The 26,189-nt window shown below is 38.4% G+C and overlaps 1 protein-coding gene across 2 annotated transcripts in view; it reads right to left on the bottom strand.

Annotated features, from left to right (window-relative positions):
• Positions 1–25,855, bottom strand: part of LOC109432900 (sodium/potassium-transporting ATPase subunit beta-2) — a 100,819-nt gene extending 74,964 nt beyond the window's left edge. Inside the window, exons 1-2 of one of the 2 annotated variants that reach the window (XM_062851216.1) lie at positions 25,699–25,855; positions 18,473–18,711 (exon numbers count right to left, since the gene is read on the bottom strand). In XM_062851216.1, coding sequence (XP_062707200.1) covers positions 18,473–18,617 — 145 coding nt within the window. In that variant the 5' untranslated portion in view covers positions 18,618–18,711; positions 25,699–25,855. Of the gene's footprint in view, positions 1–7,174; positions 7,611–7,676; positions 8,016–18,472; positions 18,712–25,698 lie in introns of those variants that run through there. The other variant, XM_062851215.1, reaches the window with a different exon arrangement.
• Positions 25,856–26,189: the final 334 nt, after the last annotated feature.

Below are 26,189 nucleotides of genomic sequence, written 5' to 3'. Positions count from 1 at the left end.
ATCTAATTTTCTTTTTCAAAAATTCGAAAACGGTTTGTTGAATTGAACTGATGACTTTGAAGATGTTTGAGGATATTTGAGGGACTTTTACAAAAAAAAATCTTTTTCTCCTTTTTCTTTGTGGCTCTATGTTCCTATTGGAACTTGGCCTGCCTCTTTTTAACGTAGTGTTCTTTCAGTACTTCCACAGTTATTAATTGAAGGGCTTTCTTTGCCTACCATTGCATGAATTTGTATATTGTGAGACAAATATAATGTTACACTATGCCCAGACAAGTCGAGAAATCTTCCCGACCGAATAGAGAATCGAACCCACCATTTCCGGATTGCCACCCAAAGCCTTATCCACAACGCTAAATTGAGACGAATCTGAATATACTGAGAGTAATAGTTATCGAGGATCTATGTTGGATGTCATATAATTTCTATTTTACAAACAAGTTTTCTGTAGAGAACTGTTTTTTAGCCTCAAAATTTGCCAAGTAATCCATGATGGCCAAATACTTTTAACAAATTTTCCTCGAATTTTTGTTTTTCATAGATTTATAAAACAAGCAAAAGGAAACAACTATTGGCATTTTTGTTATTAAAATTTGATTCTACGTACAAGTTTCATTGAAAAACTATACATATTACCAAGACATGCATAATACCAAAATCCAACCATACTCAAGTTGCAACAAATTGAAAAAAAAAGTAAATGTTTAAAACCTTGTAAATAGTGATTTGAAATTTTTTCCAACTATTTTACTTTTTTATCAAAAACAGATCAATCATTTTATAGATATATGAATTTCTGCGTTTCGAATAATATTTAACATTTCTCATTTTTTCCAATTTTTATTTTTTGAATTCGCAGTAACTTAATTATGGTGAATGTAGGTAAAAAATGATGCATGGTTTTTCAATAAAACTTGAAGGATCCAGTTTTGATATGAAAATCTGCGAAAATTGTTTCCTTTTGCTTATTTTTAAAATCTATGAAAAATAAAAAAGAATTGAGAAAAAATAGTTCGAAGTATTTGACTTTTGAGGCTGGAAGTAATTTTGCTACAGAAAAATAATAAAAAAAAAGGTTTTTGAAATTATGTGAAAACCAGAATTGGTCCGTGTTGAATACAACTCTCAGTGTATTATTTAATAAAAGTCCTTTAAATGTCGATGACATCATTTCAATCCTATAAACCGTTTTCGAATTAAAACGTTTATTTAAGAAAATGACGTTTTATTTAATACGCCGTATTCAAAAGTAAGATGAAGAATATTGCAAAACATATAACATGAACAACATATTCAGATAGAAGCTTATACATAAGCAAAATTGTATTTGCTGGAAATGCTCAATAGAATGTAAAGCAGTGCAAGATAGTTCGTTATGGTGGAATAGAATACCTCGGCTATATAGGCCCTAGATGGCTATATTGACACTTCTACAATTATAAACTGGATGCTGTCTTTGCCAATAAACTATTTTGACATTCGTATACCGTGCAGTATGCTCCGGCTATGCTTAGTGATTAGGCTACGGTGATTTCAGGCTCCGTAATCTTGAGAACATAATTTATCTTTTTTTTCATAATTTGGAATACTTCACCTGATTTTCAACTACAAAATTTTCACGAATATTGCAAAATTTTACGCCTGAATTTCGGAAAAGTCTCAAATAATTCTGTCGGAAATAAGTTCGCGACATTTCCATAAAATATCCCATGATTTTTTTAAATAAAATTTCGGCGATTAATGTGAGCGACTTGTTTTAATTCTTTTAGAAATGCGTCAATCATGAATATATTGTTATAAGATTCGTAAGGGTTTGATCTGAAAGAAGTATATTGTGCTTTAAGTATATAGCTATCTCTAGCATCAAAATTTCTGGCGAAGTCTATCAGAAATGGCTACAACGATTTCAGGTATCCTGGATTATTTTCAGAGGTTCAAAATAGGTAAACAAAATAGAGATTTTCACATGGGGCGCTGAATTTTGTTAATTCAGCCATTCCAAACACGATATAATGCAACTCCGATTGTCGTGAAACTTGGCGGGTTCGTAAGTCTTTGAAAATAATTAGACTCGTTTTTTTATTTCGTCATTAGGGTGACAAATTTTTAGATAGGGTGGTCCTAAAAATCAAAGACTTTTAAAACTAAAACCTTTCAAAAAATCATAACTTTTGAACTAGTTAACCGATTCTAAACCTCCTTTTTTTGTTTGAAAGCTATTGAATTTCAGTTTTAAGGAAAAATACGTTGAAGGGGTCATATTGTGTATTGGGTTAAAAAATATACATTTTTAAGCTTTTTTACGTTTTCATGGTATTGGGACCAAGAGATACCCTGTTTTTTGGATATTTAGAGTCATATATTTTAATACTAAATGCTCTAAACTGGCATGATATGGTATCAGGTATCAGCCTTGTATTACTTTTTTGAGTGATTCCTGGTCTTTTTGGTAGCCATACATGAAGCCCTAATTCAAAATATAATCGAATTTAAAAAAAAATGATTTGTAATATTGGCCTTTTATTAAAAAAAAAAACACATCGTAAAAACTATAAAAAACATACATCTCTAGTTTTTTGATATCTCACGCCAAACTTCCTGAATTTTCTGATAAAAATATAAAACCAGGATGCTTCTTTGGGCTCGAGACCATGAAAACGTGAAAAAAAAACTGATATATTTGCACATTTTTTGCACTAAAACACTATTTGGCCTATTCAACGTATTTTTTACTATAAACTACAATTCAATAGCTTTTAAACAAAAAAAAAAAATCTAAGTTTAAAATCGGTTATCTGGTAAAATATAATGGTTTTTTGAAAAAAAAAAGTTTTTGAAAACCTTGATTTTCAGCCTATACCTGAAAATTGGTCACCCTAATGACGAAATAAAAAAAATACGGGTCTAATTACTTTCGATGAACTACAAACCCATCAAGTTTCATGATAATCGATATCGTTTTTCTATGGAATGGCTAAATTGCTACATAATATGGTGGATGTTTTTAATCTGATTTGATCTGGTGGATAGGTTTTTCATTACCAAAGACCAATCTTATACCGTGTATCAAACAATTGTCCGTACAGCAATTTTTTCGTCAAAATATTTTTTCATTCAGATGTTTATAATTTTTTGTACGTAAATCAAAAACGCTGAAATTTTGTCCAATCATAAACCATATATTGAAGCTCCATCGGTATTTTTTTAGTGAGATTGAATATGTTTTCTGAGAGTTATAGAGCTTTAGTAAATCTTGATGGTTTATTGAACAAAATTTCAATAGTCTATATTTCAAAGAATATTGGATGAAATATTTTCAAATTTTTTTGATGGAATACTAACAAATGACCATTAAATACGCAATCTTGTTAGGGTTAATTTGTTCACTACAAAAAATGAGAAAAATCTGGTAATGTAGTTGCCGATGTTTATAAATTTATTACATTATGCACATATAATCTGCCAAACGTTTTCAACTAATAAAAGTGCATTAACTTAACGAAACATACATAGGACGTACTCTACATTTGTAGTTTAGTAGGTCCTGTGAGCTGAAAACACTGAAGCACTTTTTTTGGTCAACTTATGATAAATTTCCAAAGAGTACTCAGAACATACCCAAGAAACAGAATATGCTGAATAACAGTTTCTTAAGCTGAAGTTTGCTTAAGAGTGGTTTGTTCCACTCTTTTACAGCAAAAATGTTTGTTGGGTATACAGATTTTTAATATTTTCTGTAGTGAATATAAAACCTCAAACGCAGCTGCATATGAAAGCCTTAGATTCAAGCTGGAACACAACAAAAAATAAGAAAGTTACGTAAAGTACATATTGAGATATATTGTTTTAAAAACTCGTTAAAAAATCTTTACTAAAACTTTTATAACTTTCAGAAAACTTGTTCAATTTTGCTCAAAATTTTACCAATGGAGCTTCAATATATGTTTTATGATTGGTCAAAATTTCAGCGTTCGCAATTGGCGTAAAAAAAGTTATAAACATTTGAATGAAAAAAAAAAAAATGACGAAGAAATTGCTGTACGGATAATTGTTTGATACACTATTAGTGGGTTACTGGGGTATTTAATGAGTTGCATAAACGGTTGCAGGAACCGTTGCTTAAGGTTGTAATTTTCGTTTATTTGCTCTCGTTTAATACCATTTTATTACAAGAACAGCACTTCGATAGCTAGACGATTTCTTCAGGCGTTCATTGATGATTCGGGTAAGTAAGGAAAACAAATTTAAAAATTTAAGTCTTCCATAATTGGAAATTTTCAGGAAAATCTATGTTTGAAGCATCAAACTGTTTTTGAGTAGGCTCAGTGTACCAGTTATGGCTATAGTACCTCAAATTGGCTATAGTTGGTTTTCAACCTTTAACGATGAAAAACAACATGAAATATTGTGTGGATACAAGATCACACTCACAAAAGATGATTGCAATAATTCAAACTTCACAATTTGCTAAAATTGTTATAGAAATACATCATTTTCCTTAAAATTTCGGCTTCCTTGCACCCTATTTCGCCATAGTGTACCAGTTATGGATAACCCCATAAGGAATGCATGCAAATAGTGCAAAGTGGAACCGAAATAAGAAAATGTGTCCATAACTGGTACAGGGTTCCTATCATTGGCACACGCCGTAATAAATACTAAAAGTAGTTTTGGCTCAGATTGTTTATTTTTCCAGTAAAGTTTTGAAACTACACAATCATTTGACATATCGGAAACATTCGTCGGTCTTCTTTTTATATTTGTAGAAATAGTTTTCCTTAGATAGTGCGATAACTGGTACAGGCACCCTACTACATATTTGCGTCTATTGTAAACGTAAGTCTCTTGGCGGATCGACTGAGAAGTTTACTGTAGGAATTAAACGGCTACGCAGTCTTCAAAACGGAAAACGAAGTTTATTGTGTAAGACAAAAATTTATAACCAGACAAGAAACCCGACAATATTTAAATCTTTTATAACAACTTCGCAGCATGTACCAACAACAAAACAACCAGACAGTTACAGTTAGATGAAACATAAGACCAAAAACGAACAATTAGTGTAAGTAATCTAGACCAAACTTTGTATCCATTCGTCGAACTAGTACATGTATTAAATTTTAGTACCCCTGAAGATGACACAAAACCCCAGCGTCGAAACGTCGGGCAAACAATAAACTTCGTTTTCCGTTTTGAAGACTGCATAGTAGGGCAGTTCAGATTTCAAACATGTTAAAAATTCAAAGCTCCTATACATATGTTCATTACAATCTTCAGAGCAAAACTAGAGTCCTGTCAAATTTTCAGCCATTTCGGTGGTGATTTAATGGTGGCCCAAGAGCAAAATAGGTTTGTATGGGAATTACTATGGAGAATTTTCAAAGAAAGTTCTCCGCGTTGTAGGGCATGCACACATGGATAAAGTCATAGGGCCAAAGCCAAATTGCATTCTTCAGATCTCAATGATGAATGTTGCCGAAGACCGGAACTTATTTCGACAATCGGCAAAAAAGATATTTAACAAATTCTCACTTGAATGCGCATCTCTATACACGATGTCCTGCAAGTTGTGCAAGAAGCTAACACGCATACTATGATTGCGTGTCAAGCGTGTCGGTCGAGCTGTGGTCTTCTGTTCAAGCATGCATGGACAAATATTGATTAATAACTTCTTTTTCGTGAGTCGAAAGGAGTTGCGGTCTTCGGCAGCATTAATCATTGAGATCTGAAGAATTCAATTTGCCTTTGACCCTATGACTTTATCCATGTGTTAATGTTCTACAGCGTGGAGAACCTTTTTCGAAAATTCTCCATAGTAATTCCCATATAAACCTATTTTGCTTATGGGCCACCATTAAATCACCACCGAAATGGCTGAAAATTTGACAGGACTCTAGTTTTGCACCAAGGATTGCAATGAACATATGGGAGCTTTGAATTTTTAACATATTTGAAGTCTGAACTGCCCTACTGCGTAGCCGTTTAATTCCTACTGTAAACGTAAGTTTATGAGCCTTCATTATCGAAACAGAATTTTGAAGTTTTTTTTAAACAGTGTGAAGTTTTTTAATGGATGATTCTTGCATACAGTTTTTCGTTCCTAAACATCTGATATAGTTTTGAAGCAGTTTTCCAAACGTGGGCGTTTTTAAGAGTATATATTTCTGCATGTTTTCCATGTGTTTAAAAGTTTTCATCTTAATTCGTTGAGCTAAAAAAAATCGAGGAGAATCACTTCTTTATTGAAGCCTTATCTGAAATATCTGAATTCTATAAGAAAATCTTCGCCAAAAGGAATTAGTCATGGAACAACTCGCAGAGTAGATTTCGTTCAATAAATCCATTGTTCCATCAAAATGACTTCAGAAAAAAAACCGTTACCACGACAAATTTTGTTTATAAAATTCTACGAACATTATAGAAAATTTAATTTCATTTCGAAAAATTGTGATTGAATTCCGATTTTGAATTGATCTCATAAAGCATTTTTAAATTCTATTGAATCGTATCGGAAGCTGAAAAATCGCATTTCGTATTGTACCGCTTTAGTTTGGAATGGGAATTCATCCTACCATCTTCTGATTGGCACTCCAAAGCCTTAGTGGAACCAGAAACCAGAAGCATTCAGATAATAATTTTGGAAGTGGCCATAGCAAATTGAGAAGCAAGGTTCGTCTGAAATGGTACAATACGCCAGAAAGTATTAGAAAAACATTTTGGATATTTTTAGTTATCTTTTTCACGATATACCAAATATAGCTTGATCTTGAATTTCACCACGGGAAGCTTCTTGCCTTTTACCTGTTACATTTCCTCAGTAATTTTTCAATATGCAAAGTGTATACAAATGTTAATGGTTTCCCACAGCAGTAAAGCAAGACGTTTAACTATGCTGTGTTTTGAGAATTTCATTTAGGACTGCACAGTTCGCAGTTCATTCATCAATCGTCAAAACAATCCATTAGCCCTAGGAAAAACACCGCCCAACTTTCGCGTGCCCTACTGAAGAATGTGGTGCCTATGATTCACTCCTCATTCACGAGCACATTGCTTTGCTTTTGCTAGCAAATCACACGTACGGCCGTAGAATCCTAAACCCCTCCTAGTCAAACTGGGAACGGCTGCCCTGTTCATCTGCATACCGAATATCTTACGTGCTAGAGAGAGCACTTACCCCATGACATGGCAGTACGACCGAGAACGGTTCCCTCATTGGAGTTGTACAGGAACTTGCTGAACGGAATCGGATCCGGTTTGCTCCTCACGAAGAAAGCTTCCTGTTCGGCCTCCGGAATTGGACGCCCCGTTGGAGATTTTGGTTTGGACATTGCGATGCACTTTTTTTTGCTTATAACTTGCTTGAAATTAATGAACCGAGTTGCTCAACAACAAGAATCTTCTCCAATCAACTTCGTTCTCAGCACGAACGCATACAACCAGTAGAAGTTTCGCTATTAGGCTCGACGAAGGGCTTCAACTTTATCCCCGTAGCATAGCCACTAGCTACACACGGTCTCTCGAAGGCCACACGAACAACTTTTCGTACTTCTGCTGCTGCTGCTTAGAAGTTTTAGCGAGACGGACACGAGTTACTCGGCGGTGATCTTACACTTAAATGAAATTAAAATTTATATAATACGACGGCCAAATATAGATTGTAGAAACAAAAAACTCACGATTCACGGTAGCCTTATTTTATGTAGCACTGCGATATTCGAAATTTGCGTTCAGAACGGTGCGCGCGCGAGAGCAAAACGATGGGGAAAATATAACGACCGAAAAAATCGTGTATATTTTTCCTAATGCAAAAAGGCGTCAAAAGGACGCGATGGGGACTTTATTTTTATATGCAGAGAGAGAGAAAAAATCTACGTCCAAATTAAAGATAGATTTCGTCGTTCGAAGGGAGTTTCCAATTCGCGAAACCGTCCAAACAGGTCTTCGATCGTGAAGAAACTGTGTGGTATTGTTGATGCTTCAACGATCGTTCAGCCCGAAAGCAGTTTTTTTGTTCTTCGCAATTTATCCACCATGGGGACCACCCATACAAGTGAATCGGAACGGTAGGGTTACCAATGGTACCACTTTGGCAGGGTGCGCCAACCCTACTTACATATAGTCGCAGTAAATCACATTTTCTGGTAACTCCATCCATCGCCTCAACACATCAGCAATGCCCAGTTGTAAAACCAGTTTGCCTCCTAATACAAGCTCTCAATCATATTACGCTTTCTTTTCACATACAGCCACGCTGGTCATTACCATGCTGCAGATGGTTGCTGTATTGTGTGTTCATCTCCACCATACAGTCAATCGTCGTTCGGTATATGTACGCAAGCCAGCCAGGCAGGGAACCCTCGTCCGTCGTCATTTCAGGGCCCCCTGGTACAAGTTCAAGCTAGATTTTATGGGTGTTGGTGCTACGCATGTGTACAATACAGCGACGAAAGGGGCTGCTGGCAAAAATGTCCCAAACGACAGGTTGTTTTGCTGATGAGGGGTTTTCCACAGGTAGCCATGTAACTGTGGTGGAATGTGAACGCTGCGATGTGTGAGGTGCAGCTACAGTTGCTTCGCAGATTGTGCGTTTCGTTTTAGTTGAGATTGACTATAACGATTCAATCATGCATTCAATCACGCATTCAATCTAGTTTCAATCAATTGATTTTCTAGTTAATATACTAGTTTCTTAGGTAATCGTACTTCGCCAATATTTTTTTACTTCTAATTTTTTTAAGTCTAAATTAATGTTTTACCATAAGCAGAAACTAGATGCATAGAAACTTAGGGTGCACATTGGATGAACTTGAAGATTTTATTTAATTAACCTTGGCCGAGGTGAACATTTTAAACTTAATACATAGCCTGGAGCTCATTCAAAAATCAAAATCTAGAAATATTCAGCACTCTCAGTACTTTCTAAAACACGTATTTCAAGTTTGCAAATTCGATTTCTTTCACAAACAAACAGACGTATTACTTGAAATAAATTATTGACGATTAAAAACATCGTCATGAAAACATAACCGACCAATGCTAATCATGCTATGTTTCGCAAGCGGCTTACTGGATGGCGGTTAAGGAGTTAAGGCTATGGCCAATCCGGAGGCGGCGGGTTCGATTCCCGTTCCGGTCAGGAAGCTTTACCCGACTCCCTGGGCATAATTATGTATCATTGTGCTTGCATCACAATAATCGAATTCGGGCAATGCCGGGGATTCATTCAATTAATAACTGTGGAAGTGCTCAAAGTACACTAAGTTGAAGACAGGCAGACCAAGTTCCAGTGGAAATGTAATGCCATAAAAAAGAAGAAAAAGAAAAAGAAGAAGAGGAAGAGGAAGAAGAATTCGGACTACCAGTTGTAAAGAGAAACTATAGGAAGCGAGTAGAGTGAGACGCCGGTTTGTTCATAAATTTCAAGGTCAATTCATTCAAAATGTATCAACGTAGCATATACAATCGAATATTTATATCGTTATACATTATAAATGACCGGTTCACCTAAATAATGGATTGGTGGTCCCTTTTTTCAGGCTATCTACATAGCAATATCACGCTGCTCATAATACCAAAGGTAGCACAGAACCATCTTAAAACGCATATATTTGTTGAAATCATGTATGATATACACCGTGTCCAATAAGTTCTCATACAAAATACAAATTTAGAAAATGTCATTTTATTTCACATATGTGATTCATATTTTCAAAATGAATACATGTTTTGAAATGCCACATAATACTGATTAAATAAAGCATATGGTTTAGAATAACTTTATTTTCTATTTGTTTTTATAAGCCTAGCAATACACTTCCGTTTTCTGAAATCCGTTTTCTCCGGCACGCAAGAAAAATATCCGACAAGTTTTTCATTCTACGGTAACGAAACAGAGTCCATAAGGATAAACTTTGAGTTTGTGTCCCAAGTTATGTACAAAATGGATATGCTAAGGCTAAAATAATACAGTTTTAGTGATGATATGGTAAAAAAAATTGCAAGTAAGCTCAACTTGGGCTGATGTTCATGAAAATAACCCTTATATCAAAGATAAACACCATAAAACGTAAATTTTGGACAAAATTCACCACAGTAGGAATACAAGCATGTTTTATAAGTGAAAATGGCATGAATCAACCAGATAAGATGCACCCATGCTTCTTTAACACAACAAATCTCATTGAAACAGGTAAATGTACATTTTTGTTTAATTTACGTTTTATTTTGTACAAAATTAATCGGCTTCGTACTTTACCAATACAGGATCTCATATTTTTTCTCTTCTGGTCATAGTTGCTACTAGCAATGGGGAGGATAGGAACCTAATTTGTTTCAACTTTAAAGCATTACTCGTTAAAATACGACGACATACCAATGAAATGGCGTGCGTGCCAGCTGAAATTGACTTACGACACATAAGCGGTCAGCAGAGAAGGATAAAGGACAGTTAGTTCCGAAACATATGCTGTATTTGGTGTATGTTAGTTGGCCTTTCAATAAATAAATTTACTTTAAAAATCCTAATTACAGATGTGAAATGAATTGAATTTGATTTTGTATGAGAACTTATTGGACACGGTGTAGTATACTACAGTATAGGTACAAAGTTGTTTTCTAAATAACCCTGAAATTTGAAATGCAATTTTGTTATAGATAAAAATGTCCAAAGTAGCCTCCATCCGGTTCTATATCCCTTTCGTGACGAACCAGCACAATTGTGCTGTTGAGCGGTAACAGTTTTGTTTTTTTTTTTTCATTTTTTTCATCTATTTAGACTATGATTTATGTGATGTAAACTGTTTCAATAATTCAGCCATTACTTATACTTATTTGTGTGTTAACAGACTTTAGCTTACATTGCCTGTGAAATTTACCACAACAAGGTAAACAAAAAGAGGGCAAGAACCATAAAACATGACAAAGTTTTATCTGTCGCAATTTTTTATTTCCGCTTTATCTAGGTAGTCAAAGCTAGAAATCGAAAGATAAAGATTAGTTCTTTCTAATAAGGAAAAATAATTGTTGCCTTTTCGAAAAATCTAAGAGTTCTGGGGAGCGAAAATTCAGCAATTTGTATGGAAATTTCACTTTTTTGCGCTCCGTCCCGAAAGGGATATGCGATGTGTCCGATTGGTGTATGAACAACTTTTTTGTTTATTGATGAATTTAGTTCAAATTTTGCATACATCCTACATACATACTCACGATTAATATGTGTAAAAATTGTGGAAATCCATTCACTACTTTGGGAGTTATAATGTCATGAAGTTGAAAAACCATGAAAAAGTGTAAAAAGAAGCCTCGCACGACGGTAACCACGCATGTGGTCCGAGCCTAAATCTTACCAACCGTTCATCAGGCAATCGAAAAAGCCGTGATTTGATGTGTCGCATGCCTAAATTTGACTCACTTTTACATCAACTATGGACAGCCGAAAATAATGAGACAACATAGGAAGCAAAAGGCCCAAGTAACAATTTTGATTTTATCGAAGTTTTTAGCGATTCAAAAACCCTAACAGTAAAACCACAGACAAACAGACGTAAAACTCTTCAAAACGACTTGGCAAATGCATTTGGCGATCAATTCAAATTTCATTTCATTTGCGCGATCCTTCCACCAGATGCGCTAGTGTTCGATCGCTTTGACGTGTACTGTACACGCTGCTAAATGATGCAAAAGAAAATTACAGGCGCTTTGTTTAGGGGCCGTTCATAAACCACGTAGTCTTTTTGGGGGGAGGGGGGGGGGGGGTCTGGCCAAAGTCTACGCTCCATACAAATTTCAAATTTTTTTGTATGGACAAAAGTCTACGAGGGGGGAGGGGGGGGTCTGAAATTGCCAAATTTTGGTCTACGTGATTTATGAACAGCCCCTTAGTAGTGCACGTGTTAGATAAACGTCAAATCGAAATGCATCATGGCCGCAGGTCGCGCGTGGTTTTACTAACAGATGGCAGTGAGCTCATGAAAAAGACACCGGGCGAAAGTTTTTGAAGAATTTCCTTCAAGAGTTACGTCTGTTTGTCTGTGGTGAAACTATTGATACCGACTTCAAAGTATTCTTGAGCTCTTATATGCCTCCAAATACCTACGTTCTGGATAGTTGGCCCAATCTTATTATGATCTACAGGACTTCGTATAAATACCGGCTTAGGATTTTGGGTTGTATCATAGTTTTATCACAGATAACAGACGTTTATGCTTATATTGGCAATGTGTGTAAAAATGCTCAACAGCCATTTTGTATGTAACGAGCATCTGAAACTTATGTGGCAATCATTTAGAGATGGCGCAGTGATCGATAGTTAGTGATCGCTTTCAAGATTGCATGCACTACGCAATTTTACATTCAAGATTGTATTCGATCTTGAATGAAAGTGGAACTTTGAACTATTCTTGCATATAAGTTAGATGTAATGTCGCAATCAGTTGAGTAGATGGCGGTAGTGAGCCAAAGTATATCGTTTTGAACATTTACACAGGATTCTGCGAAAAACTTGAACTAGCACAAACATCTGTTATCTGTGGTTTTATCATATCCCCGATACAACCTTTCAAACAAAACCACCTTTTGACTTGTCAAATACTTGTTTTGTTTATTTGTTTCTATTATTGTTCGATCGTCAGAATAAACTATGCTTGGTTGTTTATCCTACCATCAATTGGAAAGATGCCGATCTGGAATTGAGGTTTGTTTTACCTATTTAATACGTGTTAGGAGACATGCCACGGGACATTTATGGTGAATGTGACTGTGATAATGACAAAAATAAGTGCGCCACACAAACTGTGCATTAATTGGAAATAAAATGCATTTTATTAATTCGGTGGAATTGGATACAAAAAAGGTTTTTTCAACATAGCGGAGTTTTGAAGACAAAATTTAATTTTTCTGAAACTAAAATGATGAAAACGTGTTGAAGTTTGATCTTAAGCTGTAAAAGGTTTGATCTTAAGCGTGTAAAAGGTTTTCTCAACATAGCGGAGTTTTGAAGACAAAATGTAATTTTTCTGAAACTAAAATGACGAAAACGTGTTGAAGTTGTATTTAGGAGCTTACGTATTTTTGACAGTTTTGTTCTCTTCGTCATGGGGGGTTTTTTGAAACCTGTTGATCTCAAAGGTGGCCTCAAATCCTTCCCAACCAAGCTGAGTTATATGCCCAAACTTCAGGCAATACGGCCCACATAAACCCCCCATGACGAAGAGAACAAACCTGCCGATAATACCCTTTGTCACCTACATAAAATATCCTACAAGGCGACATATTTTTTCTGATAAAACTCTGTGTTCCTGATGATTTCTCCAATAGGGCTATCCCTCCTGAGGTGGTCATGCTGATTGTTACTTGGGGGATTATCTTCGGCTCCGAACGATGTTTTTTTCTGTTTTGTTTTTTATTTATGTTCCAAAAAATCATACTTGTATGTTGTTGTTAATTTTACCCCATTATCCCCATTCCGTTTGACCCCATTGCCCCCTTGCATTGTTAGCCTTAATTATAAGTCTGTGTTATAAGTGTTATAAGTTATAAGTTATAAGTGATATAACTAAGAAAAACAACAGATCTTCTAGATTCGGTTATTTTTCTTAGTTAATTTACGGGAAAGGCATTGGAGTTTAACTAGACTTATAATTAAGGTTAACAATGCAAGGGGGCAATGGGGTCAAACGGAATGAGGATAGTGGGATAAAATTAAGAACAATATACAGGTATGATTTTGTGAATCACAAATAAAAACAAAACACAAAACATAGTTCGGAACAGATGAAAAAAAAAACGTCTGTTTTGATTTCGATGAGCTCTTGTCTCATGATAGGAAATTATGTTTCTTACAAAACTTCGGGCACTTTTAAGAAAAAAAAAACTGGAATAATCCATTCCTGAGAGTTTCGGGGGTGTTCCAGGGGGTTTCCAGGAATTTGGGAGCGTTCCAAGGGGATTCAGGGACATCCAAAGGTGTTCCAAATGGTTTCAGGGGGTCCTAAGGGCGTTCCAGAGGTTTCCAATAGGTTTTAAGCAGTTCCAGGATGTCCTTAGCGTATTTAAGAGGTGTTCCATGGGGTCCCTGAAGTGATTCATGGGGGTATCAAAAGCTTTCAGAAGCGTTTCAGGGAGGTTCAGGGGAGTTACAGGGATTTTCAGGGAATCCCACGGGCATTCTAGGGATGTTCCAGGGTTTCAGGGCGTTCTATGGGGGTTGAGGGACGTTCCAGGGTGTTCTAGCGCGTTTCAGGAGCGTTCCAGGGGGTTTAAGGGGTTTCAGGAATGTGCCATAAGTTTCTAATGGGCTTCAGGAAGTTTCAGGGGTGTTCCGGGTGGTTTCAGGGGGTCCCAGGGGTGCTCCTGGCGTGTCCTAGGGTGTTGCATGGGGTTTCAGGGACGATTCCAAGTAGTTTTATGGGTGTTACAGTGAGTTTCACGGGTGATTCAGGGGATTGCAGGGACATTCCAGGGTGTTCCAGCGAGTTTCAGGAGCGTTTCAGGATCTTTCAAGGGGATTCTCGAGTATACTAGGGGGGTTTCAAGGGGTTTCAGCGGCATGCTTGTGAGTTTCAGGGCGTCCCAGAAGCGTTCCAGGCGGTCAAAGGGTTTTCAAGGACGATCCAGGGTGTTCCAGCGGGTTTCAAGGGGTTTCCGGAGCGTTCCATGAGGCTTTCAAGGGGTTTTAAGGGCATTCCAGGGGTGTACTAAGGGATTTCAAGGGAGTCCCACGGGCATTCCAGAGGTTCTTCACAGGGTTTCAGGGGCGTTCCATAGAGTTTCATGGACGTTCCATGGTGTTCCAGTGGGCTTCAGGTCATTTCAGGAGCGTTTCAGGGGTTTTTAAAAGGCTTCAGGGGAGTTCTAGTTAGTTTCAGGAGTGTTAAAGGGGCGTTACTGGGGATTTGCCGAGCGTTCCTTGGGGTTTCTGGGACGCGCCAGGGTGTTTCAACGGATTTTGTCAGCGTTCCAAGGGTTTTAAATGTATATCAGAGAGTTTCAAGGATGTACCATGAGGTTTCAGGGTGTCCCATGGGCATTCCAGAGGCGTTCCAATGGGTTCCTGCAGTTTTCAGGGACATTCTATGCGTTTTCAAAGATGTTCCAACGGGTTTCAGGGGGTTTCAGGAGTGTTCCAGTGGTTTTCATGGGGATTCAAAGTTGTTCCAGAGTAACCCTGAAAAGCATTGAAACCTTTCTGAAACTCCGTGAATTTTTTGAAAGGCCCTCTAAATTCTCCCTGAATCTCCAAAAAAATCCCCGAAGCCCTCCTGAAACCCCCTGAAAGTCCTTGAAACTCCCCTGAAGCATCTCTGAAACCGTTTTTGAAGCCCTATGGAAACTCCTCTGAACCATCCATGAAACTTGGAAATGAAAATCTGGCCAATATTGAACAGACTATTTAAAATTTCAACCACCAGAATGTACCATTCAGCAATAAGCGAGAATCGGCCAGTACAAAGATGCGTTTAACATTTGGGTCTCATACATCTGATACAACCCAAGTAACACAGAAAACATCTTTTCAAATCAACATTTTTAAAGAGGCATTATAAATGTCATATAGGTGTTTCAGAAAACATCTTGTGTTATTATCGAGCTGTAATTATGTTTTTCAATAACAAACAACAAGAATATTTGATGTTTGCTTATCTGATTCATTATGTATGAAATATGGTTTTTGTACCAATAAATACCATTATTCGAGCATCAAAATACAAAGTAATCGTGTTACCGACCAATTTTTGCATTCATTCGACAGACTCACTTAGCACTCTGTTGAATCGGAAGATCCTGAACGGCAGCAGTTAGAATCATTAGAACACAATCGGCGATTGACCCGCATCAGCTAGAGATCTGCTCAATAGAGCAAACATTTTAGTTTTATTTGTCATAAACAGGATTACAATGAATCCAACTAATTTTTAGCGAGACTGACTCACATCTACCATGGATTCCTCAGCTTCCTGATGTGGCAATTTTTTTCACTTCAGCATTTGGTTGCCCCAACCAAAAGTGCTGATTGCAGATGGTTCTACGCAATTCATTCGCCAGCAGATGTGAACTGCAATGGGTTCCTATCACAGACATCATAAGCGTTCTTGTGCTGCAAGTCAATTTCCTCACCATTCATTCTGTTGCATTTGTATGTTGGACCACTCGTGGATTATTGCGTACGGGTTGATCAGATAAATAGTCGATAAATATGCACGCATTGCATTAGAAATCTTGAGAAATCTGTAATAACTGTCGAGGATTTTGACTATCAAAAAAGTAAACATTGCAATTCTTGACAATGTTACTTTGACAACTTCTTCTATAATGAGACTAGATTGACAGATCTAGTCTCATTATAGAAGAAGTTGTAATTATGTTATTTTAATGTTGTTTTGATTGTCCTAAAACAAAACTATTATTTTGTATGTGTGTATGTTTTAGAAATGTTATCGAGACACAATATAAACTTTAATTATACACAACTATCATTCGTTGTTGGATGGTTGTCATAATGATGCATTTTCAACGTTATTCCAATAAGTTCAAATCAAAGTTTGTAGAAATGCATGAATTCTTCAGCAGTACTTTTGACATTACAGTACCGTTCATAAATATGAATACATATACTTTATACTAATAAAAATGTAAAAGAGGTTGACATTATTTTTGATGACGGAATTTCAAGTATACTTCAAAGGCACTGTTCATAATTTGGATAACGCTCCAGGGGGAGAGGAAAAGTGCGGCCGAGCGATACGGACCATACAAAAATATTAGAATTTGTATAGGAAAAATGGTCACGGAGGAAGAAGGGTGACGGTTTAGCGTAACGTATTAAACAAATGCTTCATTATCAGTAATAATTATTATTAATCAAATCGTTGGTTTAATTCAAATTGTAATTGGACTAGTTTATGACACTTTGAACAGCACTGTAGGTCTTTTGGAAATCAGCCATATTGCAACTTCACATGGATTTAAAAATAATTTCCGCTAAGCAATATTATTTGGTTAATTCGTGTAACATTTTCAATTCAATTTAATGGCGCTTGATTTGCAGGCGCGTAAAATCAGTGGTTTCTCGATAAATCTTGAACCGCACGTAAAAGATCACTACCATCACCTAGACCACCACTGAGTGAAATCCATTTCAGAATTTGTTATCTGAATAAATTCGAAAAGCCATCGAATTCATCAGTTGGAAATTATTTTTCGGGCTGAAGAAATTGAGCATATTTATAAATACAATTTGTTTTGTTTTTTTTTCTGAAAGTTACTCTGTTTCACACAGTGATTCTCTTCATGGTTTGTTATGAAATATATACAATAGTACAACTTAAAACTAGCCTAATTTCAACATCTGCATTTGGTATGATATATAAGTGCATTCCCTAGGTTATATCACTTGAAAGGAGCTTAGTGTCAACTAATAAATGTGATTGCACTAAGAACGAATTTTCCAAGTTTTTATTTTAGACGAATAACTTAGATATAGCTAATAATTATTCAAGGGTAGAATTTCATGTGCTGCGAACGTCAGTTTTAGTACTATAAGTGTATTTGAATGCATGTTATATGACTTGTAAGATGTTTTATAAGCCGCCATTTTTTGCGCTGTTTTAATTATATAGGTGTTTGATTTTAAGTAAATATAACCAGAAAAATACATTTGAATAAGTACTATAAGTGAATTATTAACTCTTATGTAACAAGTTGTGTTACTTGGGAAATGTATATTTTCTCTTAGAAAATGGAATCAAAGGGAAACTAAATTCAATGGTATGTGGTGCATAATTGATCGGACAAACGCTGATTTTCATATAAAATGGCCAAGCTTGAGATGCTGTGACTATAGTTTGCGTTGATGAATTGAACTCGGTTTTTGACACGGAACTACTAGTATGCTGAATTTTATGTATACGAAGTACACAATGTTTTTGTTCCCAGGTCTAGGCGTTGCAAGGCGTTCAAAATGTGTAAAAGTGATCGGATAGCGGTACCCCTATGATTTACACGCGTGCCGCTGTCCGATCCCTTCTGCACATTTTGAACGCCTTGTCATGCCCAGACCTGAGAACGAAAACATTTTGTATTTCGTATACATAAAATTCAGCATATTAGAGTTCCGTGTCAAAAATTGAGTTCATCTCAAACTTGGCTATTTTGTATGAAAATCGGAGTTTGTCCGATCAATTATGCTCCACAGTGTATAAGTTATTAACTGGATCTAGACGTTCACTTGGTATTTTGCTATAACCGTGGAATTATACACAGAAAAAAACAAAAGAAAACAACAATTCGAGTACTAATCGTTCAATAATTGGCAAGTTACCCTGTATTGCAAATTCTACAAGTAACCCGAATGAGAAATAATATTGTGAGGTTCATGGTGGTTTTTATTTGCTGTAGCAAAAAATCTATCCACGGACGAGTTTAAATGTTGTAACGTCACGGCAAAATGTTTCATATATTAGGTTCAAATACTTACTCCAACTGGAGGGCGTCCGGCCGAAGATCTCGCCCTCGGCCGGGTTCCACAGGAACAGCCGAAAGCTCTCCTTGGCCGAAAGTTTGTTCGGGCTGCGATAGTACTGCTGAAACTGGTCAAAGGGTTCTTCCACCTGTTTAGGCATCTTGCTGGGTGCGTTCTTTCGGATTTCTGCTGCTGCTGATGTTGTTGCTCCTTCAAAATTGGATGGATGGGACTCCTCGCGACGTGACTCTTCTCTAAAGCATTCCCAAGCGAAGAACAAACATGAAAGGACCAAATTATTTCCCCCATTTTCACATGGTCTTCAATGTGCTGTGCTGGAAGGCTGTGCGTATGTGTCATCAAAATATGCGTAACTATTTTCGATTGCAGCTAGTTGGTTGACGCCGAGAGGGACCTTGAAAAGGATATGAATGGCATGTGATGATTGGGAAGCAGAAGCACGCACGGACCATTCAGTATCTTCATCCAGACCTAAAGGGTGGCGCCTCGAAGTCTAGGCTTTGTTTACGACTTTAGAAGCTACTTATCGCATTATTGTCTCTGCCGGACATAACGAGCTTGGGCTATGTGGCTAAGTTCCATCATTTAAATTGCTATTGCGTCTAGCGAAGTAAACAACAACATGATTGAAATATTATGTTTATGCGGATTCTTGCTTCAGAAGATGAAGTTATGACATTATTGATGTGTTGAACTTTTACGAACTTTTAAAATTGATGAGGCTTGCGACTATTCCACTGAAGAACCTTACCCTAGAATAACTAACTTTTTTTAATTTGCAAAAAACTCATAGCTTTTTCACTTCAAACGATTATTTTGAACAGAATATTGAAAATACATACGGCAGATAAAGCCACAAACCATTGTTAAAAAAACACCATAATGAGGAAACTCAAATTCATATCTTTCAATGCTTTTACACGAATTCGAAAAAAGTCGAGGGTTTTCTTGTGAACAATTTGCAAACAGCTTTAACTCTTTATGGGTTGCAAAAACGGTGAGTCGATAAGGAGAGCATCCAACATAGGGTAATTGTTCCCATCGTTGTGGTAGTACCTATTGTTGCGGTAATGGCAATTGAGTACTTTTTCGACTGAAATGTTACCAAAAGGTATTTTTAATAGATGTATAGTGCTTAAATTATGAGATTGCACCATTTGTTTGCTTAAGATTTGCCCAAAACCAATTTTAAAAAAATATTTTCCTAAATGTGTTTGCTGCTGTGTTCCTATTGTTGCGGTAGTGTTCCTAATGTTGCGGTATCCCATATGATTTCAATGGGATACCGCAACAATAGGAACAAAATACCGCAACATTAGGAACACATACCGCAACATTAGGAACAAAATGTTCTTTCAGATAAAAACGAATAAAATGCTCATAACAACATCAAAGTGGCAATATTTCGTTATTTTCCCGTAGATTAAGGATGCATTTTATTATTTTCAATTCAATCCATGTAAAAAGTTTGCTTGGGGCGATACAATTGTGGTTTAAACATGAACCCAGCGCTTAACTCCTCCATGATCGGATCAATTACCCTAGATCTGGTCTTCAATTGATGATAAAGACCGCTACTCAAGAGTAGTGGTGTGAGTTAGTTGTGTGCTTAACTGGTAGTGCAGCCTGGGCATTGTTGTCCTTCTGACTTCAGCTGGATTGGGGAGGTACGTCCCGAGCGTCTGTTAACCAAGGATGTGCGGCTCAAACAGTATCTGTTCTGGCATCCAGCGGCTGAGTGTGAAATGCTCCTCCGTCGCAAACAATACATGCCTAAGGTGGCAGCTCCCATCACCAAAAATGAAAGATTACGAACTGATTAAAAGGCAACGACTATTAGCGCGAAACAAGGGACAAGAATTGGAATTGGATCACTTTGCAGAGGACTTGGAGAACGATACACAGTAACATGATGTCCCGCCAATTATCGCATACAGTCAGGTCACCCTTTTTGGGTACCTTTACTAAAGGTCACATTAGACATGACAAATATTTGGCCAAACAAGCCCAACAAATGAAAAACACAACGTAAATCATGGCAACCTCGGATGAATGTCGGACTACCATGGCAAATATTTGTCATTATAACATACAATCTAATGGACCCTTAAGACGCCTTGCATCCAGTCGGCCGGAAATGTCGCGATTTCCCATATGTTGCAGAATAATTGATGCAGTAGTTATGCGGATGCTACAGGGTCAGTTTTGAGTATCTCAGCTGATATGCGATCGACCCCTGTTCGATTACATGCTACGGATGGCTGTTTCTATCTCCTGCACTGATGGAGCTTCGGTGTTGACACGGGTAATGCGTCAAACCCTTGGTGGATCATGCTGAGGTCTTGATGGCGTGACCGACACTTGAAAAAGGTTTCCAAAGTGATCGAGCCAGGGTCTCAACTGCTCAGCCGAGTCGGTCAGTAACTGTCCAGACGTGTCTTTCAGGGGTATCGTAGCATTCACCTTAGTCCCACTAAGGCGACGTGAAACATCGTGGAGGAGACGGATGTCGCCGGTGTTTGCGGCTTTCTCGCCTTCGTCGGCTAGGAAGTTCGCCCACACCATTTTGTCCCGTTTACATGAGCGTTTCACTTCCTTCTCGAATGTAAGAATATATAGCGCTGACGGGCTACGGATTTGGCTCCTCGTGTTTTCGCTCGCTCTATCGCGGCTTTGGCGTTCCTTCGCTCCTCTATTTTCCTCCAGGTATCATCTGTGATCCAATGCTTTCTCCGGGTGCGTAGCTCACCCAAATTATTCTCGCCGTGGCAATGAAGGCGTTCTTGATGGCGCTCCGATCTTCTACGCTTCCACCTGCTGGAATATCCGCAGCACGGTTCTATAGCTCCTCGACGAAGGATCTTTTCACCGCAGCGTCTTCCAGTCGGCGTGTGTTCAACCGGCGCCCGATTTTCTCCTCCTGTGGATGGATCCTAGCAATTCGCAATTGGATCTCGCCGATTGGGAATTGATGGTCGGACGCAATTTCAGCGCTAGGTTTATTCGCACATCAAGAAGGCTCCGTCTTCATTTTCGGCTGATGCAGATGTGGTCAATTTTATTTTCCGTGACGCCATCACGGGAAACCTATGTTACTTTGTGCACTGGTCGATCAGGAAAGAGCGATCCCCCAATCACCATGTCATTGTTACCACAAAACGCTGCAAACAGCTCTCCGTTTTCGCTCATTTCTCCGATACCATGGCGTCCCATGACGTGATCATAGTCCGAGTTGTTGGAACCAATCTTCGCGTTGAAGTCGCCCATGAGGATATAAAGATCCTTTCGGAAACTTGTCCACGACAGCATTCAGTTGACTGTAAAAGTTCTCTTTATCTTGCAATTCGGCATCGGTTGGCGCGTAACATTGGATCATGGTAAGGTTTCGAACCCGTGTTCTGAATCTGGCTACAATTATCCTCTCATTAATAGGTTCCCACTTCATGAGCGCAGCGTGGGCGTGAGCGCTGAGCAGGAAACCAACTCCACGATGACGAGGAACGTGTTCACCTCTTAGGCCAGAGTATAGCAGAATTTGACCCGACGCCAATCTGTGTTCTCCAAAGTTCGGCCTACGGACTTCACTCAGTCCTAGGATCTCAAGCTTCATACGGCATGCCTCATTGGATAGTTGTGCCAGTTTACCCTGCTGGGCTAGGGTTAATACATCCCAAGTTCCAATTCTTGTCCATTGAATCAGAATCAGCTGTATGGATTTCAATTATAGCACTGAGCTGAGTGAAGAGAGTAATGATACATACTAATAAACACACACGTTCTCCTCCATTTGGGACAATTGTGCCATCGTCATGAACACGAGCCTATTCATCATTTACCTGAGGGAGAAGGGAAGGAAAAAATATGGGACAGGAGAAAGGACAGGTAAGGGAATAGGATCGTCATACACGCGTCCTGAAAAGGACATAATAACGCATAAACGTACCACAATGGGGCCAAAAACCGCCCTGAAAAGAGCACTGTGATAACGCATAAAGCGTAAAGAGAGCCTATAGCTCTCTACCACAGCGGGTCAAGAACAACAGAACGTCCTGAAGATTCAGGTTTCTGAAGTCAGTTTCACTTAGTAAGTGTTTACCGAGGAATCGCAAACGCAGTTGCGCAAAAAACTGGACAGTTACATATCAAATGATACGAAGTTTCATAGTCGGATTCACAGCTATCACATGCAAATGAATCAACTTGCTGAATATTTGCCATGTGACAGCTAAGTCGGCAGTGGTCAGTCAACGCTTTGACCAGCATGCTGCAATTCTGCTTGGACAGATTCGTTAGATACTTCGCCACCCCTACACTCCAAACTATTCCAGTATTGTTTGTGCTGAGTGGCAGTCCAGGTGTCAATCCGAAGCTTTACCCAACACTTGAATATCGGAATCAGGGATGCCAGATGATTTTTTGAAAAATCTGTATCACTCTTTTCAAAAATCAAAAAAATAAAATAGCCCCTCTAGTTTAAAAATCTAGGGTCTCCAGCTAGCCTAGTGGTTAAGGCTATGGATCGCCAATCCGAAGACGGCGGGTTCGATTCCCGTTCCGGTCGGGAAAATTTTGTCGACTCCCTAGACATTGTGTATCATTGTACTTGCCTCACAATATACAAATTGATGCAATAGCAGGCAAAGGAAGCCCTTCAATTAATAACTGTGGAAGTGCTCTAAGAACACTAAGTTGAAGCGAGGCAGGTGTAGAGCCTAAAGAAGAAGAAGAAGTTTAAAAATTTGTATTTCATATAAAACGAAATCTGTACGGATAATACAGATAAATCTGTATATTTGGCATCCTTGATCGGAATAGCTGGCTCAGGGTCAATGAAGTCATGTGATGCTCAAGTACAGGCTAACTCATCAGCCTATTCATTACCAGCGATGGAAGAATGGCCAGGTACCCATACAAGGTGAACAGCGTTTGCAGAATTCAGCTCCTCGATTTGAGTTCGTCAAGCGATAACTATCTTCGACCTGGAGTTGGCAGAAGCATGTGCTTTAATAGCAGTCTGGCTATCTGAACAGAAATATATTACTTTGCCTATTACGTGCTGCTGAAGTGCTGATTGCACTCCGCATATAAGAGCAAAGATTTCGGCCCGAAAAACGGTAAAGTATCTAGCAAGTGAGTAAGACAGATGCAGCCTTAGCTCACGAGAATAAACACTAGCACCTGCTCGAACTTCAAGAAGGGAGCCATCAGTATAACATACGATGCCGTCTGAAATACTTCTCTCCAGATGTCAGGATGTCCACTTTTGTGAAAAATGTCTTATATGGAAGATTACAAGCAATTGTAAGATCACTTGGAACAAGGACAACATTGTCCCAATTCACCAAAAGTGGTAACAACGAGGTGTGTGTTGAGCTGCGGTTTACAGGATTTTCCTCTAGTAAACCGAGTACCCATAGGCGGTAAATGCAAGAATGTGCTTCTTGTTTGAGATGAATGCGTAGTGGAGCAACGTCAAAGAGAACTTCGAGCGCTGCCGTGGGAGTTGAAGAGAACGCTCCAGACATCGCCATTAAGCACATCCTTTGGAGATGGCCTTTCTTTGATTGGACCGTTCTCACTTCGCCCGTATTGGACGAACAATAGTTGTGTAAATCCATTTGATATACTTGGGTTTTAGACCCCAAGTCGTACCAAAGGTTCGCCGCCATTCCCCGAAGGACATACAAGCTTTCTTCAATCTGAACTCAACATGAGGTGTCCAGGAAAGCTTGGAATCAAGAATGACTCCAACGTACTTTGCTTGTTCAGTCACACTGATTTCAGAATCAAAGAGGCGCAAAGGTCGAACGCCATTACGGTTTCGCCAAAAGAATAACAGATGTTTTATTCGGATTTACCGAAAGGCCATATTGGCGACACCAACCCTCAACTACCTGAAGAGTGTTTTGCATCAGGTCTATAAGTAGGAAAACCGTTATTATTGAGCTGCCTCAATAGCGTATCTGCTAAGAGATTCCCCCTGAGGGCTCCACAAACACTAAATTTCCCAATCGCTGCTTGACGCAAGGCCGGGAAGAGATATCGGTTTTTGAGTTTTTGGTAAATCATTGGAGATACACCATGACTCTGTGCGGCTTCCAATATGGCATCATGATTTCCACTTGTACCATTTGAATTGGATGCTAATAAGACCGGTGGCTCTCTACGGATACGAGATATGGACCATGCTCAAGGAGGACCTGAAAGTACTCGTACTTTTTGAACGATGCAAGCTCAGGACGATTTTTAGCGGCGTGTGGCACGTGGTGGCGAAAGATGAATCACGAGCTCGCTGCATTCTCAGGTGAACCCAGCATCCAAAGGATGTTATAGCCGCAATCACACTGGGTGCAAGGCATGTTACAAGAATGCCAGATAGCGATCCTGCAGTTAGGGTCTGGGACCATTTGGGCAGGAGCACCTATTTTGGGGACTTGCTGCTATAACTCAGTCAATTTCAAACCGATTGACTTGAAATTTTGAACATAGCTAGATACTGCGCCTTTCTGATCGTGTTGCAAAAATCAAGTCAATCAGTTCAAAATTGATTGAGTTATAGCAGCAAGTGCCCAAAATAGGTGCTCCTGCCCAAATGGTCCCAGACCCTATTGTGTTCGCTAGAAATCCAAAATAGTACAAGATGGAAAAACATATTGGTTTATGTGGTATAAACGGTCCCTCATTGAATATATTCTTCTATCTTTCACAATAAACTATCCCCTTTGCATGAGTAGCGAAATATGGTAAAGTAGATTAAATCAACACTTTGTTTCACTATTATGGTACAACTGTTTGTAGAACTTGGTCCAGCTTTATATCTTAACATATTCAGGTTAATACACTTTTGCTCTTTATATGAAGCAAGTTCACTCATTCAACAGGATTGTTTTACCTTTGTTCTCGAACACAGCAAAATTGTATATTGAAATTGGTAATGTTAAAACTTCAGTTTCAAGCTGAATTTCACTACACTTCGTACGCTGCTTTAAATAAAGTAGTGCTTTTTAACTATAATAAATTTCATCTTCACGAGCTTCTTGTTGTTAACGATCTTTTATAAGTTTAATATTTTTCACCAAAATAAATATCACCAATCAACTTATGACTGCAATCACAAAACTTTTACACATATTTCCTCTGCTCACACGCACAAATCCAGCATCAGCCCCAATCCTGGCACGACCAAGCCTCAAACCCCACAAAAGAATCCTTTTCATTACCAGCTTTTCGACCTGCGCACGCGTCACTCACTCACACCGTAAGAACGTACCGAGCTTAAGACGTTTCACTCCGCGCACGGCTAGTAACCGACTAAGACAGATCGCACCGCGAGACTTTGCAACGTTCCCGGAGCAGATGTGCGCTAACTACTACTGGACGGATGATCATGAGGCGGTTCATATCGGTCCAAGCCGCGACCCTGGCTGGATTGACATTTTTCTCGTGTGCTGGCTGCCTCTTCGCCATTATGCACGGTGCGCGGCCCGAAGGGTAATCTTCCAATTTAGAAAATCTAGAGTATGATGAGCTTAAACGGACGCAATTTACAACAATACATCCCACTACTGACGGCCTGGTGGCTAGGCACTGACATAACCCGAGGACTGACTTCGCTTAGTGCAATGTATACTGGATTTGGTTGGAAGACGGGATTTCACACAGTGATGGGCAGTAGTTTCTTACCCAAATTTGTTGGAAGCATACATAATAA

Source organism: Aedes albopictus, chromosome 2 (assembly GCF_035046485.1).
Source record: "Aedes albopictus strain Foshan chromosome 2, AalbF5, whole genome shotgun sequence".
NCBI classification, from domain to species: domain Eukaryota; kingdom Metazoa; phylum Arthropoda; class Insecta; order Diptera; family Culicidae; genus Aedes; species Aedes albopictus.
This window is presented reverse-complemented; position numbering and strand designations above follow the sequence as displayed.